Source organism: Apodemus sylvaticus, chromosome 4 (genome assembly GCF_947179515.1).
Source record: "Apodemus sylvaticus chromosome 4, mApoSyl1.1, whole genome shotgun sequence".
Classification (NCBI taxonomy): domain Eukaryota; kingdom Metazoa; phylum Chordata; class Mammalia; order Rodentia; family Muridae; genus Apodemus; species Apodemus sylvaticus.
Window position 1 is genome coordinate 3,393,879 of NC_067475.1, and position 21,864 is coordinate 3,415,742.

General features: G+C 39.7%; 1 protein-coding gene across 1 annotated transcript in view; it reads right to left on the reverse strand.

Annotated features, from left to right (window-relative positions):
* The window catches only part of Negr1 (neuronal growth regulator 1), a 779,863-nt gene that overhangs the window by 311,214 nt on the left and 446,785 nt on the right, over positions 1-21,864 (reverse strand). Inside the window, exon 3 of the mRNA XM_052178861.1 lies at positions 6,007-6,132. Coding sequence (XP_052034821.1) covers positions 6,007-6,132 — 126 coding nt within the window. The remainder of the gene's footprint in view (positions 1-6,006; positions 6,133-21,864) is intronic.

Below are 21,864 nucleotides of genomic sequence, written 5' to 3' on the forward strand. Positions count from 1 at the left end.
CAGATTGAAAAATAAAATGAGAAAAAATAGACACAATTTTCATAGATTTATTTTTATTTGAAATGATAAAAGTGCAAATATTCTGTAATATGTGGTTAAAACCAAACAGGGAGGTCATGAGTCAGCTGGACAGGCTGCTGATAACACTGTTAGCACCCTCCTTCCTAGGACCAAGATTACAGCTGCATGGATTACAGTTCTCTACCAATACATATGGCTTTATGAGTTCAGGAAATCCCAACCGATATCTTCATGTTTGTTCTGCAAGCATTTCACTCACTGATCCTCCTCTCAGAATTCAAAGTAACTTTTGAGTTTGCAATCTCATTTGGGTGAAGCTATATGAATTATACCCAAGTGTCACCAATTGGCTTTCCAATTCTATGGAGTTGAAGGGAAGTTTTGTGGGTCCTAAACCATAAGCACATTTCAGTAGTATCTCAGCTGTCAACCCTACAGAATGCTTCCTTCAGTCATTATCTTCCGTCTTCTCTGAACTATTTCATTGGCTCCTGTGAATCAGGTGTAAGCATCACCAACAGCTTATATTTGAAGCATGAAGGAATTCATTAGTTTTGTTCAGAGGAAACATTGGTTCTCAAGACCAGTGTTAGTGAAATCACAGTGCACTATCTTGAGCTCTGTGTGGCTTGAGCACGGCAAGATGTCTGAATTACTAGAGTACATACAGAAACCTTAGAGTTTGTATTGGAAATTTTGAGAACCCCTTGAGAACTCTCCAGGTGTTAAGGACATAGCCAAGGACTGGAAGCAGTCACATTCCACATATGTCAAAATCAAAGTGTCTACAGGGTTAGTAACTGCTTTCTCATATTTTCTTTTGATTTCATACAACAGTTTTTCTGGTATTTCTACAAATGCTTTATACACACACACACACACACACACACACACACACACACACACACACACTTAGATCCTCTTTAGGGCTGTTCTATAAAATGAATAAAAAGCTTTTCTCTGTGTTTTCTTTTGTTTTTTCTTCCCTAATCCCAGTCCATCTTTCTCTTTTCCCCTCTTACTCCTTTCTTCTTTTTCTTTTTTCTATTTCTCTCTCCTGTTCTTCCTTCTTCGTTCCTTTCTTTTATTCTTTTTCTTTCTTCCCTCTTTCTTCTTTCCTTTTTCTTGAGTTTGTTTATTTTTTACTGAAGGAAAAAGTCAGTGTTGGTTTGGGTTGCCTCCTCTTCCTCTCTCAATCTCCTTGACTTCTAATCTCACTTAAGTCCTTCCCTTATGCAGAGCTCTTCTCATCCCCTGCCCTAAAGTAATTTACAATCCTGTATTATACTAGAACTTCAGAGAAAGTCATATGGACAGCTTGTCCTCTGGTTACTTTACCATAGCAGATCAGTGGTGCTCTGAGTGTATCCTGTCAGTTGGAGTTAAGTGGTTGAATCCAGAGTTTGGCCAGGACATATGCAACACCAGCCCAGCACTTTGTGATTCCATGCCACAAGATATGGTCAGTATTAGGGGCCACACCATATAAGGTCATAGAATGACAGACATACCCCTTACTGGCTAAGTTAAAAGCAATTTGAACATCTAAATAATTAAACAGTAATTAGACACAAACATTAACATTTTTCAAAAAGTTGCTAATCCACCCACAAAAATATTTTAATAAATAAATAAGAAATTGGGAAACATGAATTTCATGCTTACAGAACACTATAAGGACTAACTGGTATGGGTATGACGGTTACTGGGACTACAAATAAGGCATCAGTTCTATCAGGACAGGAAAGTATGGATGATAAAAGATTCACAATGATGTCATCAAGGAAGACCAACAAAAGAAGACAATGGTCCATTCTGTTGTGAACTTTCTCCTTGCTGCTTATTGGAAGTATGGGGTAAAGGAAGAAAGGAAGAAACTATTGAGTGTAGAAATCAATTATCACTCTGATTAGGAAATTAAAATTAAAGCCACCAGTAAGTGAGAAATGAATGTCATGTACCTCTGAAAGGGACCCTTGCAAAATAGCACAATCTTGTAATTTCTGGTGGCTGAGGCTATCCCATAGCTAGGAGGAAACAGGATATAACTCTGAAGCAAAAACATTCTGATTTTTATAAAAATGGAACATTGTTGAAACTGTCAGAGGTCAAACAAAGCCCAAAGAATCTGCCTCTAAAGTGGAGGGTATTAACACCAACCTGCTGTTAAAAACAGTGTGTGGTCCTGACTCCTGTATTTGAGGAAAACATTTGCTCTAGAACACAGTGCTGTACTAGGGGAAAAATACAGCCTAGGTTCAGTGATAGATGCTAGATTCACTGTTAAATTTTCTGGTGCTGAATAGCCTTGAAACTCGTTATCTAGACAGACTAGCTTTTATCTCATGGACATCTTTCTGCTTCAGCTTCCCAATTGCTGGAAATATAGGCATGCACCACCACGTAAGGTTTGAAGAAAAGACCCTTGAGATTTTGTAATTTTTTTTATAAACACACAGTGAAATATCTAGATATAAAGAAAACCAAGAAATATTCTCAAATTATCTTATGGAAAATACACATGCCTTGACTTCATGATGGTCTAGTATGGGAGGTTTGAATATGCTATGCTACATAAATGATACAGACGCAGGGAAATGACGCATGAATGTGGATCTTTCTCTAAGCTTAAGATATGTGGTATACATTCTCATGGGACAGATCCAGGGCAACTATACTGCTGAGCTATGATGCTGGCCTAACTAAGTGTACCTGAATGTATGATGTGCTCTTCCTATGATAGGTAGAACATGATGTAACCCCCTCTGAGGTTGTAAGTTAGCGTTTTGTCAACTTGACACAAGCTAATTAATGTATTAAAAGGAAATGACAGTGGAGGACAATTGCTCCCTCAGATTGGCATTGTCATTAATGGTGATTGATATGGAAAGGCCTAGCTCACTGTGAGTGGTATACCCCTGAGCAGGTGCTGCTGTGGTATATAAGAATAGGCTAAGATGGGGAGCAATCCAGTAAGCAGCATTCTTCCATGTTCTCTGTTTTAGTTCCTGCCTCCAAGTTCCCGACTTGAATTAATGAAATGACTTTCCTCAGCTGGAATTGTGATTCAAACGAACCTCTTTCTCTCCAGGTTGCTTTTGGTCATGGTGCTTATCAGAGTAAAAGGAATCAAATCAGCACAGGGGATAAGCAGATTTCAGAGAAATAAACCATGGTTTAAGAGAGTTAAGGAATTCATTGATCTGCAATCTCAGTGAAGCACACAGCAGATAGGAGTAGCATGAAGTAAGAACCTCCTCTCCTTCCAGTGATACATGGAATATAACCATGTCAGGGATTTACATGTGTGTAAATTAAGGAAGATTTAGGGTAAACTACTATTCTGTGACTTGCTAGAAGCTACTCAAATGATCATAGATGAGACACAAACAAACTGGTCAAGAAAACAAAACAATTACATGTTAACAGAACCCAGACATGGCTTCTACTGTGAGCACTAAACCTCTTCAGGTGCTGACAACTATTTTCAGATATATATCCTTCTATTACATAGCAAAGGGGAACATCAGATGACACAGAATGTTGATATTTCTCGGGTAAAAAAAGGAAACTGGTAAGTGAAATTCACAATTTTGCCTTCAAGTATAAATATGCAAGGTAATAGAATTATCAGGCATGGTTTATGAGGCAGTGTTTGAATGTAGACCCTTAACACATTATAGTTTGAAATTTATGAAAATATTCTGAGTCCAGCTATTCATAGATAATTATTAATGTTTATGCTAATTTTACTCATTTTCTTGTTACAGCAGGATCAGAAAAATAATTCTATGCCGCAGTTTAATTTATAAACCCAATCTGTCTTCCTTCAGCTTGAGATGCTATCTGTTATCTTTATTCTAATAACTTTAGTAACTGGCATTCTTGTTATTTAATTAAACTAAAATATATCTAAGCCTATAAAAAAAGACAAATATGCAGGCAAGCAAACACAGTGAAATGGGAGACTTAAGTCAGAAATATTAATATAAAATTATATGTAGATAGAAATTATGTGCTTCATTCTTACAAAAGTCATAGTGCCATCAAATTTAATCCCCAGAGAGATGATTAAGAATCATTTGTACATTTGAATATCACTTTATAATTCTCAAGGCACATTCATGTCTATTATCTCATTCAAGTTCCATCATCCCTAGGATGCTTAACTAGAAAAAGAATTCTGCTTACCCTGAGATGGAAGGAGTAAATACAAGCCATCTACTGCACAGTGCACAGCATACTGGCATTGTTACATCTTGCTCTTAGAAAATGAAGAGAGAATGGATGCTGGGGTTCCCGTGATGAAAACAGTGGCAGTGATTTGTTACTTAGCTAGTTCTAACTGCTTGAGAGTGTATATGCTTTGAGCCATCACATACCTGATCAATACACATGACTCTGCCAATCTAAAAATATAACTAGAGATCATAGGTACCCAATTTTGGAAAGCAAGAAATACTTGATGATAGCAGAGAGTCACTCAAGGACTGGATGAACCCAGTAATAAGTTTTTCAGCATAGCATGCCTGGTCTCTGTCTGTGTCATTTCTGGACTGTAGAAATACTGTCATGAGTTTGACATTCTCATATCAGTTCTATGATTTTTGTCAAAGCTCTGGCAAGTGAGGTGTTGGCAGTCAACAATACACTAAACTTCAGAACTGTTACAGGAGCATAATGCAAACTGCATAAGTGTGTAATGCTGGTATATTGATTTTTTCCTCTCCCATTAATAGCAATACTTAGCATACAGTGTGGGTGAGTCTCATTAGACCCACTGCACAAATGAGGCAACTGGAAGACACGTAAGGACAAGCAATGTTCAATAAAGCATTAGCAGATGAAGAAGATGCTCCACGTGTGCTCTTTCTACACCTACACAAAATGTTCCTTTCTGATTTTATTAACAGCAGTTTCATTGTTTGATCCATCTTTGTTGAAGTTTTTCTCCCCAAAACAAATGAAAAACAACCTAAATAAAATTTTATTAATCTGAAAAAGTGGTAGGGTCCTAGACAATGAAATATGCCTTCACTTTCAAGAAATGCTTAAAGGTACAGAGTGATAATTTTATTTCTTTATTTTAATGTATTTATTTGGGGGGGAGCTGTATGCCCAGGTGCCTGTGCAGGGGCATACATGACTGTGCACACTGAGCCAAGAGCACAAGTGTCTGTGCAGGTGTATTCACCAGTGTGCACCCTGAGTCCAGATCACAGGTTCCTGAGCAGGTGCATGCACCAGTGCCCATTCAGCCCAAAAGTGGACTTTGAGTCCTGCTCAATCACTGTCTTACTCACTCCTTTGACTCAGGGTCTTTCATGAAATCTAAGGTCAGGTCAGGGTTCTGCATGCCAAGAGTTCCTCCTGTTAGTCCAGGATCACAAACTGAGCATAAGCTTTGGCATTATGAATGCTGACACTGGCCTGTTTGCATGACTATTGTCACTAACTTGCTAAAATGGACTTCAAGTCTTCTGGAAGATATGTACAACACAGTAAAAGCCACAAGTACCTAGGAACATACCACATATCTCATGTCACCAGTTATGTGATCAGATCCCTTGTCAGGGAAATTTAATTCTAACACCCAAGTCTTTGATTCTGCACAGCAGCTTTAAATCACACCTAGCACTATACAATTTGTATAATTCCATTCTCTCCTGATTACCTCAGCAGTGCATGCTGGCTATCAACATGTGAATGTAGTTGAATAAGTCCCTCATACATTTAAATGAATGGTTATTCTCTCTATCAATAATCCTACCTGAGCCCTTTCTATTGATTTGTGATTGCCCAAAATATTAAAATGAAAATAATCTTGCGTAGGAATCAAGAGACCTTCTTACTGATGGCTTGGGCTATTCGTTCCCTCAGTTTTCCTGAGCCATGCTGTCTTTAGGCATATTCTCATGAAAAATGAGGAAATTGAAGGGTTTCACTCACATTCTCACCCAGCCATGATGGAGGGTAAACACTCACCTGATGGGGAGATATGCCTCCAGGAAATGGCAGGCTCTGGCTTCCCAGTGGCCAAACAAGTAAGGGTGACATTGGTTCCTTCATTGATGGTCATGTCATTTGAGATGTCGTATATTTTGGGGGGAACTGAAAAGACAAAAACACTGTGGTGAGCCTCAGTATCTATAAGATTTGTTGAAACACCCTTGAGTATAACAACTCCATGACATACAACAGAGAGGTTTGCTGATAGCCATTCTTCAGTTCTATGATCTTATCTCCTGGAGAGATCTGTAGAAACTCAGACTTCTGATAAGCTTTTGGTCCATTGGTTAGATTTATATGGATAATAAGTGCTTCAATGTGAGTATAATATTTAATAATAAAGTTTCAATACCAACTGTGTTTGTACTGTGAATAACTAGTATCATTGCCCATGATGTGGGCTCTTCTTTGAAGATGGTTAATAGAAGGTCCATTGTGCCTGCCTGCTGACTTCTGAGCTTCATGGAACAGTGTGGGGATGAAAGGAGGGTTGATTTAATGTCACAGAGGTACATGCTGCTTCCATTTCATACTGAAGAAAATGGGTCTGGGCATGCTTGGAGTATGGGTTCTGGGGAGCAGAGGTGGCTTAGTAAAGACTGTGCTGGCAATAGGAAGAGCTCTGTGAAGCAGATTACACAACTCCTCACTTGCCTGCCATGCTCTTGCATATGGTAGCTTAATAAGCATGATGGGGAAACACACTGGGAGCTTCCTGGTGCATTCGACTTGGGAAGACAGTGATGCCTCAGAGTCTTCATTGAGGTAGAGAGGCAGAAATTGGATGGGTACACTCTGGACACAATTAAAATAAGCAAACTGGCACAGGCTGAGAGGTGAGAAAGGATCCTGGCATCAGTGTTTCTGTTCTAACTGGCTGGTGCAAAGCACATGTGTGATACTGGGGTCCAAATTCAGAAGTGTTCTTGAATATCATCATTCTGGAAGAGATGTCATCACTTTGGCAATGATGTCATCACTTTGAAAATGATGTCATCACTCTGTCAATGATTTCACAACTTAGACAATGATATTTTCGATTTGACAATGGTGTCATCACTTAATGATGTACACAGCTGGCATGTGACAGTCTATGCCTGACTTTTAAAACTTGTAGTATTTTGATAACACCAGCCAAATCTAAGTAAGAGGGAATTAGTCACTTTGACAGATGCAAAAACTGACCTTTCCTTGAAGGGTCATTTGAATTACTCCACTTGGTTTGTGTTTTTCAATATTACTTTAAAATCTAGTAGCTAAACACTACAATTTTATATTATTTTACATTACCTTTGAATATTATTCATAGACCCAAAACTCTAACACAAGAAAATTAAGTTGATTCATTATAAACATAAGGCATTTGTTCACATGTTCACATGAATAAGAGAATGTTTCCTAAGTACAAACCATGTGAGTGCATATAAATGATGCCATTTAATTAGCATTTTAAATACATCACCATCAAGTTCTTTACTTAGCTCTTCTCAGGCAAACAATGACAATAGTTCTAAACAGAGCATTCTTTTTAGTTTAACCGAAGTGGAACTTAACATTGTAGAAGAAGGATATAGAGACCTTTTGTGTCTATCTGGTGAACTAGAGAGTTACTAAATAACGAAATTATAACACTTAAAAATATCATGTGGGGGTTCTTGAAGGCGATATGACAACCTCTAAAGAGCTTGCTGTACAATCAGAAGGACATGAGTTTGCACTACACACCCATGTGGAATGTCAGGCACAGTGAGGATTCACATCTCTAACAGCAGTGCAAAGGAGCAGGAGAGAAGGGGCTCCCTGGGGCTTGCGGCCAATGCAGCAATGCAGCAATGCAGCTGAATTGTGAGCTGCAGGTATTCTGAGAGGCCCTGATTCACATATATGATGGAGAGGAAGGGAGAAGGACACATGACATCAACCACTGGCTATCACACACACACACACACACACATGTACACATGCACACACGCATACACACACACACACACACACACATACACACACAGAAAGAGAGAAAGAGACAGAGAGACAGAGAGAGAGGTGCAAAAGAATATACACAATTATATGCACATACACAAACAAGCACACGTATAAATCACATACACGATTTTAAATATGTAGAGAGATTATATTTAAAAGTGAAGTGTGAGATACTTGTATATAATATACATATAGATCCATACATCTAGGCATAAAATGCCAATGTCTGATATGGAAGATGTTAGAAAGCATTTATACAGAGATTTAGTCAAATATGGACAATTTCTTTTACAAAGTCAAATGCATTAAATGACTCAACATTGGGCATAGGTATGTGTATTTAGTAAAAATCCTGCCATCCTGTGCAAATTATTCACTCTTGTGCTCTACAGTGGTCCCTTTGTTAACCCATGTGAGCCCACGTCCATCTGCTCCTCGGATGTTCAGCAGCACACGGAGTTCATATTAAGCTTTAGTATTTGAGCTAATGGGAAGCAACCTACGCTCCTAGACATTTGACTGGAAATTTCCTAGTTAGATTTTCATTGTAAGGGATACTGTGAACTTCAAAGCTAGCGATAAGCTACCATTATGTGCAACAGAGAAGAAACATCTAGAAGTAGTACTAATAAGGAAAGGTTCTCTGACTGAGCTTTGTTTTCAGGATGCATCAGAAACACAGGTGACATCCTTCTGCATTGTTGCTTGTAGAGGTGAAAATATACAAGCCCTGCTAAATACTCAAGATCACTGCATGTTCCGCTTTCAAGGCCTACCAAGTCCAAGTACTGCGGAAAGAATCATTCTAGACCTACAGAAAATATAAGCAGTTAAAAGGTGATCCTTACCCCCAAGACATTTCAAGGAGAGAGCAGTGGGCATGGGGGACAGAGGATTAACTAAGAGATGCTTTCCCAGATCCCTTTCTACACCTTTGCTTGATGCTGCTTTTTAGAAATCAAGTTGCACAACCAGCTCATGCACAGCCTGTGATAGAAGAAAATGCCCAACCCTGTCCACAGACAGGGACATGCAGAGAGTGGGTCAAATGGATGCAAGTCATCATGGTCAGCTCTGAGAGAAAAATGCATCCTGAGAAGGGTTCAGATCTTCACAAGTGCACCAGACAAATTTGGGGGAGAGGACAGGCAGTGAGGGCCTCATCTGCAGCTCGAATAGAGTAGGAATAAGCACCTCTGAGGCAGTCATAGGACTTGTATGTCTCAGGAACAGAGGTCATATGTGGGAGGAATCTCAAGCATGCAGAGTATTTGTGTGAACTCAGCATTCTAAGTGTTCTTCTGGTGCCACAAAAAAGAGAGAAATTAAAAATAAAGCAACTTAGCATTCTTACATGTGTTCTTTTCTGCTAGAATTTTATTTATTTTTGAGTTTTGGCTCTTACTTATTTTAGAATAATATTCATTCTCTGGGGATTTTACAGTGCATGTCCCCATCCTATGTATGTACCTAATTTAAGCCCCCACGAGTAGTGTCCTAAAGATTCACTTAATCTATTAATGACTTTTTTAATTAGATAAATCGCTATAGGTTTTAAAAAGGATCTTGGCTTGTTTTGCCATTGTTTGTGTATTTATGGTCTGGAACACAGAAATAAAGGCACAATTTATTCTTCTAAATATGAATCAAGGAAATACAATGAACAAGGAGTGTGTGTGTGTGTGTGTGTGTGTGTGTGTGTGTGTGTGTAGTGTGTGGAGGGGGTATATCACTAAATCACTAAGCCATGTGGAGATGAGAGGGCAACTGTGGAATCAGTTCTCTTTTTCCTACATTCAAGATTGAACTCCGGTCATTAGACTGAGGCATGCATATTTTTCCATCCTTTAGGACAAATGTTAATTATTTTTTAAAGCCAGGTCCATTTAAATTAATCTAATCCATCTTTGTCGCCATGTTGTTTGTGATCCAGAAACTCAGTTGCTCATGTGCACCCCTCCTTCAGCCATGCACTGGCCCTCAGATGAGTCATGTCTATGCATCTCTGGATTTAGATTCTCTAAAGGTGATTTAATTCCTCTTGTTGGTTTTTTTTTCCACCAAAAACTGAGTCAGTCTGACCTGCTGCCATCTGAGCCATCTATCAGAATCCTTAGCAGGGCATTCAGTACTAAAGTGATGCCCATCATGCATATCCAAACTGGGAAGTAACATGCTTCACACAGAGACATCTTGGGCTGCTTGCATTGGATTTGTGGCTAGTTGAATACTTTTTCATGTGATATGCACATTTTCACATTTTTTTCTCTCGGTTGTTTGATGCAGAGCCCTCTCTTTGTGACAATGTATATACAAGGTATACCATTCATCCTCCTTGTCTCTCTTACGCCACTCCTAACGCCTTTCCCAAACAGTACCCTCCCTCTTCTGTGTCCTCTTTATGACTAGTTGAGTTTAACTGGAGTGCTTATATAAACATGACTGTGTGACTTCTTGATTGGACACAGACCTTTCACCTGTTCAGTCTGTACTCTGTCACCACCAGCTTGTGTCTGCAGATACATGAATGAAATTTTCTCTTTTTTCGTAATGGCCAACCTTCAGGGATTTAGCATGAATTTCCTCCAAAAATTCATTGTGTATTATGGAAGCAGATTACTGGTGATTTAAGAATCCCCTGTGAGGAGACTCATCTTTGCATTAGTCAAGTGCTTGAGGATGACTTTACAAGCCTATACAGATGCCTTCTAGAAGGAACAAATGGGATATTTTGCTCTGATACAAGGTTGTATGGCATGTGAAGCAGAGTTGCACGTGGTACTAAAAACTGTAACTGAACACATGGTGGGGAGATTTTGAATATAGGCATGTCCTGGGGATTTCTGGATAACTGAGGGAAAGTCAATTTCCCATCAAGCTCATGCTGTGAGGACCCACAAGGTCACGGATCTCCACACCACTTCACTGAGGGATCATGGCATCCTAAGTCAAAAAACTACAGTACTGTTCAGAATTTACAGCAAGCACCCTATCTCTAACACAAAGCTGTTCCCAATGTTAGCACCTTGAAAAGCCAGGGCAGTATTTTACAGAAAATATGCTTTATCTGCTGGTCTTCTTAAGATGGCCTGCTCTTTTGCAAAATCCTCAGTGTCCAGGTCCCTGTCCCAAAAGCACCTGCTCTCTCCTAACCTAATCACTAGAAGAAATAAGAAATGAAAACACAAGTGATTTTATCTTTTTACATCATAACTGATGTCATTCTCTCCAGCTTTATGCCTTGTATCCTTAAAATTTGCCATGCGAACAGTCACGTGGCTTACTGAGGGGAGTATTTGAGCCACTGACATGACAGACTTGGCGAGAGCAGGCTCTTGTCTACATGATTCCACCCTTCTCAGGGCCACACAGTGATGTCAGAACACCAAAGCTTATGAGGTTAGGAGGTACTTCAGGAGTCATGCAGCTGTGAGTGTGAGGAAGACCACTTTAAGAGAGACCCCTGTGTATGAGCTTATGCTCTGAGAGGCTGTCACCTATGAGGAAGGGGTCCGTTTCACCACATGTGTCAGCACCTTTGGCCTTCTGAGTATTGCAGAATATTTTATCACACTGTAAATCCCAAAATTGCATTAGTCACTAGAAAGATGTGTTTCTAGTGTGATCAGCCCTAACACATACTTTTAATCCAAGAGTTTATGTTTATCGTGAATAGGATTAAATAAAGTTCACCACAGCTCAAGAGGTTGAACAAGCAACCAGCTGACATTTAGTGAACATAGGAAAAAAATGTAGAGACTAAGAGGAAGTGAGGAGGGTAGGGTTGCACAGGAAGTAGGATGGAGGGACATTCAGTTTGAGTTTTTTTTTTTTTTTTGAGATGGCATGGAGAAGGAGACCCTTTTGTGGGGATGTTGACTGTATGTGGAGGAAGGTCAGCTAGTTGCTTTATTTGACTCTTTGAGCTAGTAGGCTTTCACCCCAGCATCTGTCTGCTAAGTCTTCTTTGGTAAAATTATAAGACTGAGATTTTGTTAAAAGCAACATCTGAGCCTCTAGAACAAGGAGAGATAAGTTTCTGCCACTTATAAGTGACTTTTTGTTCTGTTACTCCTTTATTTGTTTTTATTTTTTGTTTTAATTGTTTTATTCTTCCTTTTGCAGAGCAGAAGTTGAGGCTTAGAGTAGAACTCTCTTTATTCATCTGAACTTGGAAAAGCACTGGCATCTATGATGAATATCTGTATATCGTTCATGTGTATAGCGAGCCAATATTCCTTCAACTTATCTGCGAACATTGCCCACTGAATCTCTACCCACAAGGGAAGGGCACATTATAATTCTGAGAACATAGTGAAGACACCACTATCGTTCTACATCCTGTGAACATTTTGAGCATAGGATTTCTTTAAATGCATGTCTTTACATGGGACCCCTGCTCAACTCCTGTTATACTTTTTCACCTAAAAACGGAGGCGTAGTCGAACAATGGTCACACACATTTATTTTAGCTGAATGGAATGCTCTATTTTAGGAAGTACTACGTGAGCTAGCTACAGATTATTGTTTTGGTTTGGTTTGGTTTTGGAGCTCTGCAAAGGTAGATTAAATTTTTCTGGCTTTGGGCTGGAGCAATAGCTGCATGGGTAAAATTTGCTGTGTGGGCATCAGACATGAGTTTGGATTCCCAGCACTCACATAAAAAGAGAATAGTGGCATGTGATTCTATTCTCAGAGCTGGGACAGAGACTGATGGATTCTTGGGAGCTTTCCATCCAGCAAGCCTACTAAATCAGTAGGTCCAGTGAGGTACAGGTTCAAGTCAGAGACTTGTCTCAATAAACCAACCAGCTAAACTCATACAGCAATGATCTGTGATGACAGAAGACCCTGGCATTGGTCTGTGCTGGCCACACATGCACAACAACATATATCTGTACACATGAACCTGCAGCACATGCATACTCCCACACAATAGCCCACATATGTTTTTTTTTGTTTGTTTGTTTGTTTGTTTGTTTTTTTGCTGAACAATGTAGAGGCTGTTAGTTCAAGTAAACTGTTTTTTTTTTTTTTTTTTCTGAAGCTTTTCCAAACTGCTTGGGTCAAAAAGCTAGACAGAACCAAATATCTTGGGAGAATTGGATTTTTCTTTTCACTCCTGTATCTGGCAATTGCTGGTAGTATCAAAAGAACATTCCTCTTTCCATGGGGCTGGTTCCTTTCTTTTCTTCTTGGCCAGTCCCCAGAAGATACAAACCCATCTCTGTTTTACTGTAAACCTCCTGGGAAGGTGCTGTTCTCAACTTGAGGGAATGGATTGCTTCACAATTTTTTCCCCGAAATGTGCTTGTAGGTGCTTGATGGTTTCATGGCCCATACCTAGCTAGCAACACAGCTCTCTTAGCGACAGACTGTAACTGACTTTATAGTTTATGGCATTGCAGAGATGTGTGTGGCTTTTTTCCTCATCCTGTCTTTCAGAGATCACAAAAAGAAGAAAAAAAAAGTACCAGAGCATAAGTTATAGATGTAAGCTTGCCAGGTTCATGAATTGCCTACTGATGGAATATGCCAGAACAACTTAGGGGGTAGAGAACATGTTTGACAGAAACACATCTTCCTCTTCTAGCTACAACTTTAAATCATGTTGAAAACTTTAGTATTTTTCCTCACCTATAAGCAGTACCAAATTATTTCCCAACCTATTGTGTTCTTAAGGATGGCAGGAATTAAATAGGATACAATCGCAATTACCTATTAGCACTCAGTTTGTCCCCATCCACTCACTCAGGGAACAGTTTCCAAGTACCTGCTTCATCGAAAGGTAGATTCAATCCAAAACATTAGTAATTATAATACACATTCAAAACACCTAGAAAGAGGCGTCTGCAAAATGTTTTGGGACTATAACAGGTTTTATCCCTGAAGGTGAGCATAGGCTTCTGTGCTGATATTTGACCACATTTTTGAAGTAGATGAAATGGGAGTAGAATGAGACCGTTAAAATAGTAAATTTTGGTAAGCAGGTAATAAGCATCTAAGGAGCTTTTCTTAATCCTGGATAGGAAGGGCCCTAAGCAGAGAGTTAAGAGTGGGTATATGGTCACTATTATGAGTGTTTTGGTGCCTCCTTAGAATTTCACTCCTGCCACAATTGCTTTGTCCACAGTCAAGGAGGGAGGGGGCAGGCTGCTTGCATTTATTTTTAAATATTAAGAGCAGCAGGTGTAGAAGAAGGGGAGCCCAGTGAGGTCACTTGGGAGGCCTTTCCCATTCCTTTGCAGAAGCCCAGGGACAGGCTTTATGAAGCAGAAAGTAAGAGTGGACACTAGGGAGGAATATGCCTTATGTAGCATGGAGTGCTGGGGAAATCCAACATGGGCTTCATCTCCTCTTTCTTCTCTTCCCATCATCCCTTGACAATTTAACGTGGGGGCTCTGAATCTTTGAAACAATGAATTCATGAAATTCTTAGACAAATGGATGGAGCTAGAGAACATCATACTAAGTGAGGTAACCCAGTCTCAAAAGATTAATCATGGTATGCACTCACTAATAAGTGAATATTAGCCTAGAAAACTGGAATACCCAAAACATAATCCACACATCAAATGATGTCCAAGAAGAATGGAGGTGTCCTGGTTCTGGAAAGACTCAGTGTAGCAGTATAGGGCAACACCAGAACAGGGAAGTAGGAAGGGGTACATGGGAGAAAAGGGGGAGGGAAGAGGACTTTCAGGGAGTGGGGGGGCCAGAAAAAGAGAAATCATTTGAAATGTAAATAAAAATATATCAAATATAAAAAATAAAAATAAAAAAGAATACAAGGAATCTTTCAAGTTTAGGACATATTTGTTCATTGGAAATGTTCTCATGTTATGGCTTTTCAGTGACAAAGGGAAACAAGCAGGCTCATGAGAAGGCTGAGTACACACCAAAACTAAGTGTGATGGAAGAATTGATATAGACCTTTGTCCTTAGAGAAGATTGGTAGTGGCTAACACAGTTCCTATATTTTGTTGGAACCAGATTTCTGATTGGTTTTAAAACATTGAAGAAATAAAGTGCAACATTGTTGCACAAGAATTTCCCCATCAGGGTGGGAATGGGATTTTGTTATTTTGTTTCATTTGTGCTTTAGCATCAAAGCTGCCTTATCCTACAGGGAATGTTCGCATACTAGAGTTCAGATCCTTGATGGACCTCAGGCTGGCATCAGCTTTACCTTCTTGGATGTTCAGACATAAATGCAGAACTGGATCTGCAGCAGCAGTAGCAGCAGCAAGGCCAGGTCACACTGGGTAAAGCTGTTGTCTAAGGCTCAGAGACAGCCCGTGGGTGTGGGCTGCCACTGAGGCTGGATTGCCTCGGAACCAATTCCATGTCTCCAAACCTGCTGACATGGCATCATTTTATTAAGTATTGATAATGAGCATTTTCCTGGAAACCATTTGGCAATGTATTTTAAGAACTTTAAAAAAGCTGCCCTGGTAGCTATAATGTTTCCCTTTCCAGGAACTTAGATCAAGGAATGAAGGTGTTTGCTCTCAGTACAGTTACTCTTCCCATAAACCTGCTGGCCAGTTTTGGAGTGGAGCCACAGGAATGCCCTCCAGAACAGCTGAGAAGACTTTTCTCACCTTATTCCTGATGCTTGGAGTGAATAATTTTCCTAAACCAGAGAAAAAAGCACATCTGTGTGAAACTAGAACCCAGATAGATGCTTTCCAACGCCTCCCACACCAGGAAGTTCGCTCTAGGCCTTTTAAGACCCAAGGGTCCTAGTGTACCTTTGGAGGTGTAGGGTACTTAGGCACCACCTGTCTTTGTTTCACAGAGAACGTTCATTCCGGTTCACTGGGTTCAGTGTGAGTTTTCCTCGCAACCCAGGACTCTGTAGCTGTTTTATTTATTTGTTATCAGATTTTATGTCTAAAAGCTGTTGTGGTGTTCTTATCCTTGCAAAGTAAATGTGCCATTTCAGCACCATTAGAAAAATAATGTCTTCTTTGAAGTAAGCTTATTCCTTTGTTCTTTGTAAATAATATTTATTATCCTAATTATGAAGATGATACCAATTTGCTGAAATTAATGGATGAAAAATGTAAAGAATAAGAAGGAAAATATAGATAGTAGCACCTGGAATGCACTTTGGTAGTTAAAATAAAGTACTGTTGCACTGTCATGTGACTGAATATCACACCACCATTATGGGGAATCATTATTAGCAGCTTAATGTATTTTACTTAGGTACTTTTAGGCATGCATTTTTACATAGATCTTGACATTTCTGTGTGGTCCAAAAAGCTCATTCAGGATGAAGCCTTGGATAAAAATAAATAATGTCTCCACAGACTGTATAGTTTTGAGAGTAAGCTGTTGTGGGGTTGGGCAGGGATTGAAAATGTTTGCCTTGGCTTGCTGCCTTTCTTTTTTTTTTTTCTCTTAGTGTATATCCTTTGTATTTTCTTATTTTTTTATTCGATATATTTTTTATTTACATTTCAAATGATTTCCCCTCTTGCTGCCTTTCTTATTGGCAAAGTGCCTGACAGTAGATGCCTGCAGCAAGGGTGAAGGGTGTGGCTGGTGTGGCATATGCTACTGAACAGAATTCTCAACACTCATGCTTCCACTCGAAGGCCATGTATTCCTACTACCCCTCCCCTAAGGTCAGGATCCACCCCTTCCCACACTGCTTGCTTTGAATTTGGTTTGCAACTGGCTGATTCCAACAGGAGATCTGGATGCTAGGGAACTCTCAAACTGAGTCATAAATTAAGGCATTTCTCTTCTGCCCTGTTCTCCAAGAACACTCATTCCTAGAGGTTTGAGATACTGTGAAGTTAGCCTGACCACTCTGGAGCTACCTTGCTAGAGACATGGAGATGCCACATGTGAAAGCCCATGGTGTGATTTTAAGATACCAGGAGTATAGCCTGGGAGGCCTTACTGCTTACTAGGGTCCTAATAAGCCAACTCATCCTGGTGAGACTAAAGTGGGTCCAAATAGTTCAGAGTGTAGTCTTGCCAGCAGGACAAACTGCCCTAACTAGTTGTTCTAAGTTGATCTTAGCATGGTTTTCTGAATAATAATAAAAGTTGGAAGGTATACTGCTTAAATTCATGGCATATAAAACTACCAAAGAAAAGTATTGTCCTTAAATATAGACAATAGAGAATAGACTCCAGAAACAGATGATCAAAAGAAGCTTTGTCAAAACTACTTACTCCTATTAAGAATGCAAGTATTTGGAGTGGGATAGACATACATCAGAAGTCTGTCATGGTGCTGAGTTTATCTGTAGACTAAGCTGTAGGTCCCCAGAGAAGAACAGAACAGCCACCATGGATGGTACCATCCTGAAGATGAAAATCTAACTAGGTTCTCCTGATTAGTATTTATTGTCAACGTTACTCAACTTCCATCTCCTGGGGAGAGGGAACCTCAGTTAAAAATGATCTTCATCAGATAGGTCTGCAGGCATGTCTGTTATGTAAATGTGAGGACTTAGTCCACTGCGGGCCTTACCATCCTTAGGCAGCTAGTCTTGGACAACATAAGAAAAGATGAGCTTATTAATAAACCTGAGAGCAAGTGAAGAACAGCATTTCTCCATGAATTCTGCTTCCTTTAAGCTCCTGCTTAAGTTTCTGGCCTGACTTTTCCCTCGGTGACAGATTGTGACCTGGAGTGTCACCCTGATAATCCTTTCTTCTTAATCAGAGTGATTAAGAAGAAAACACTTGATCAGAGTGTTTGATCACAGTAAACCAGGACACTCTGTGTTCTGCAGACTATGTACTGGGTGCCACACAAACCTCTTCATAGTGTCTGCAGGGTTAGCCTGTCATCAACTCAAACTGCATCATCAAGGGTATTAGGAGAACCTTGCTCTTACAGAAGAGCCTCAGTCATCACATCCTAGAAGATTCCACAACACAGAATCTCCCAATCTCTCAGAATAAACAGTGTCTGTAGGTTTATGTGTAGAAAGTCTTTACCACAGGCTGTGTGCCCTGTGTGGTCTAGTTACAGCTGAGAAGTCAGAGCCTCCCATGTCACATAAACTCACGGAGATCTTCACCAGCCTTTACCCAGGGAAGACCCAAGGACTCATTTCCACATCACATCACCTGGCTTCTTCTAAAAGTGATACTTTATTGCATTTCATACTTGTGTGTGCCTCACCTGTCAGGGAGTATGTGACTAGATCTCAGGAGTGACAAGAGTCACTAAGGAAGTTGCCTAAAGAAGTGTTAGAAGAATGCAGTTTATTCAGAAATATGAGTGATAATACCATGACTCTAGTTAATTTTCTGCTTCAAAAAATAATTATTCATGTACCATTTTAATGGTCTTCTCTCTTATCTCCTTTTCACAAAGATAATGAGGTATGCTTTTTCTTATGTTACATCCAACTGTTATCAAGCAACTCTATGCCAGGAGATAGCAGTGCTGATGGCTAAATGCATAGATTCTCTATGAAATTGGGTTAGAAGGTAATTTTCTATGCTTCCTAGCCCCTAGGTCATTAGCCACAGTGGCCTAAGTGCGTTCTCTTATAATTCAATATCAAAGAAATTGCTTTCCTGGCATTAACTGCATTATATTCAAAATTGTATAAATTATTGAAATACTATGCCTCTGCCAAGATATAAGACAGTTCACATGAAAAAAGTTGAGTTTTAAATTATTCATTGGGGAAAAGTCAGTCTCTTGACAGAAATTATTTTATATAGGGACTACCTTCTGAGACTACCATTTAAAGACAAGTCATACAACTGAAAGCTTCTAGAACCAATAATTTCCTTAGCCTTAAACAGGAGTCTTGTGTCTTTGACTTCTTGGTTTCCTAGTGTGAGACAGTGTTGACACAGATTGTCTTATGTCTCCAAGCTCTCCTGGGAGTACTTTCCTTGATTATAAAAGACTCTGATATCATCACTATAAGTTATGATCCAATGCAGTCAGGGAACTGTCCAAGAATATTAAAATTTGGTGATTCTACTTTAGTATTTGACTGGAATACAGTTTAGCTACACAGTTATGCCCATCTAATTAAATATGTACACATAAATTCATGTTTATCATATATGTAGCTTTGTTGCCACCCACATGTGTGTTAGTGACACTAATGAACACTTATTATATTGGAGTTAGTGTGTGTGCTTCTGTCTGCCTAGTGGGGTAGAGTATAGGAGATACGTTAATCATAAGAAGTGTGACCTCAAAAGGGCTCTCTCCTCAAGATTGTATCACATTCATTTGGGTTGAAATTTTTCATTTATGCTTTGCTATGCACTGGGGATTGTGCTAGATGTTAGTGATTTCAAATTTAATAACACCAAGCTGCTATTTTCTGGCAGGATACATACTGTGGGAGGAAACAAACACAGAAATAGATTAAAATATAATTATCTCAAGCTTTGTGAGAGAAAGGTATGAGAGCTATGCCCCTATTAATGAAATTTCATCCAGACTGGATGGAGATGGAGGAACAGTGGTGGTGGAGATACACAGGGCCATTTTCAGAATAAGATTTTGAAACCATCTGAATAGAGATGTGGCTCATCAAGTGGAATGACCTGGCTGCAGGTAGTTCTGGCAATTCAGTGACTTGTAAGGTATCATTATGGCCTGTCACACTTAAATATATTTCTTTTCATATCATATGACTGACTATAGAATTATACCCCTTTCAAAAGAAAAAAATTTCTTCTCTTTCTTGTCTGTAGAGAGCAGAGAAACATAGGAACCACCATCTCTGATCACTTAGTACACAGTAAATGCCGAGTGTTGATGGTATGTAGGTCTCTTCCATTTTTTAATTTCCCTTCTGAATTAAAAATGTCCTGTGAATGAGGACATGCCAGGGCACCTGAGACTCTTAGGTTTTCCCTCATTTCTCCAAAGTACTAGGTGTAGAGTGTGTTTTCCTACCTCAGCTGAAAAGTACTGTGTGGTTTTGCTCTCTAGATCCCATCACATGACATTTTAAAGATCTTAACATGATGTTTAAATGGAAGACGAAACTCTTCATCTCCGACTTACTGAGGCTTTTGTTTTGAATAATCCAGTCTCCATATTGATAAACTAGAAAGAGACAAGCTAAATATTTATTTCTAGGCAATTGAGATCATAAATATACCTCACTATAACTGTTTTATTTTTATCTGCACCCCTATCTCATAAGTGTTCAACAACAGCCTTCTACATCAGATACCTTGGTGAGGAGGCAGGAAGGCAAGAACCACATGATTTTAGGGTCGAGGTTTCATATAGAAGAGTGCTGATGAATATGAGATAGTGTTTCTCTGTGTAGCCCTGGCTGTCCTGGAACTCACTTTGCAGATCAGGCTGGCCTCAAACTCAGAAATCCACCTGTCTCTGCCTCCCAAGTGCTGGGATTAAAGGCATGCGCCACCACTGCCCAGCCCAAAGAGTATCTCAAAATCACCCAATTTACCTTTTAATGGGTTACTACTCAGTGGATAAATGGGATGCTCTAAACACACAGAGTGTATCTGATATCAGGGGCTTAGGGCAGCTGTTGCTGTGGTGAGGTATGGATCATACAGCAAGTAGAAACATTTCTGACTTTTGAAAAACACTATAATCAGCACTGGCAGTAGGTGTTTCTTGGTGGTAAGGAGGTCTTAGAGACATAGCAGGGTAACTGTGGGTGGTCTCTTCCTTTGCTCAACTGTAACCAGTGTGTATGGATCTATTAGAAACAGATTGACTGAATGACTCCAGGGGTTTGGGTTCATTGCTAGAAGACAATAACACATTGTGTAATTAGAGGCCATCCTCAGTGGTGAATGGTCCAGAGACAATGAGTGGAAGGCACCAATGAAAGAGAAGGGTACTGACAGAAAAAAAGTGCTCAAAGGTGAGTCATGGGTTTGCCTGCAGACTTGTTCTCTGCTGGCCTAGTAAACATAAAGGGTGCAGATGTCATTATTATTCTGAAGACTATTTAATGATGATATAAACTTGATGTTATGGAACATAGCAGAGGAGGGATTGCTAGATGCTTCCATGAACAGTGACCATGAAGTTTTTCTACTATGAGGGCCTGGATCCTGTTTCACTCTCTGGATGTATAAATAGTAAAGGAAATTAGAAGAAGTGTCACAGTCATATTGCAGGGTCAGGATAGTGACATGACTAAGGGTGTCACATGAGAAACAGGGACACAAGTCATAAGGGAGGCAGAGAGGTAGGTGATCCAGAAGAGAAAACAATAAAAAGTGATCAAAATGGATAGACCTAGATAGAGCAATGGGATGAGAGACAATGAGGAGGAAGAACAGGAGGAGGAGGAGGTAGTGGAGAGAGGGGGAAGAGAGAGAGAGAGAGAGAGAGAGAGAGAGAGAGAGAGAGAGAGAGAGAGAGAGAGAGAACACTGTAGAGCCGTGGGCTTTCACCTGCCCCTAGATTTCCTGGCAGTTCCTGTTCGCCCACACTTTTCCCATCTCACTGACATAAGCTTGTAGTTCTTCACCAACAGCACAGTGGATGCAATTGACCCCTTGCATCTGGAAGCTAATGCTTGAATTTTTAGGAATTCACATTTTAAGCACATCTGTTACTAAACATTAAAGTGAATTATATTACATTTAATATATATGCAATATAAAAATTATATTAAATACAAGAGTTGTGAAACCCCAACAGTCGGGAGCTAGAGAGATGGTGCACAGGTTAAGTTTACTGGCTGCTCTTGCAAAAAATCCAGGTTTGGTTCCCAGCACCTACATGGTGCCTCACAATCACCAGTCACTCCAATTTTAAGGTATCTGATGCCCTCTTCTTTTCTCCATTGGCAGAAGGCATGCCCGTGGTACACATTCACACATGCAGACAAACACACACATAAA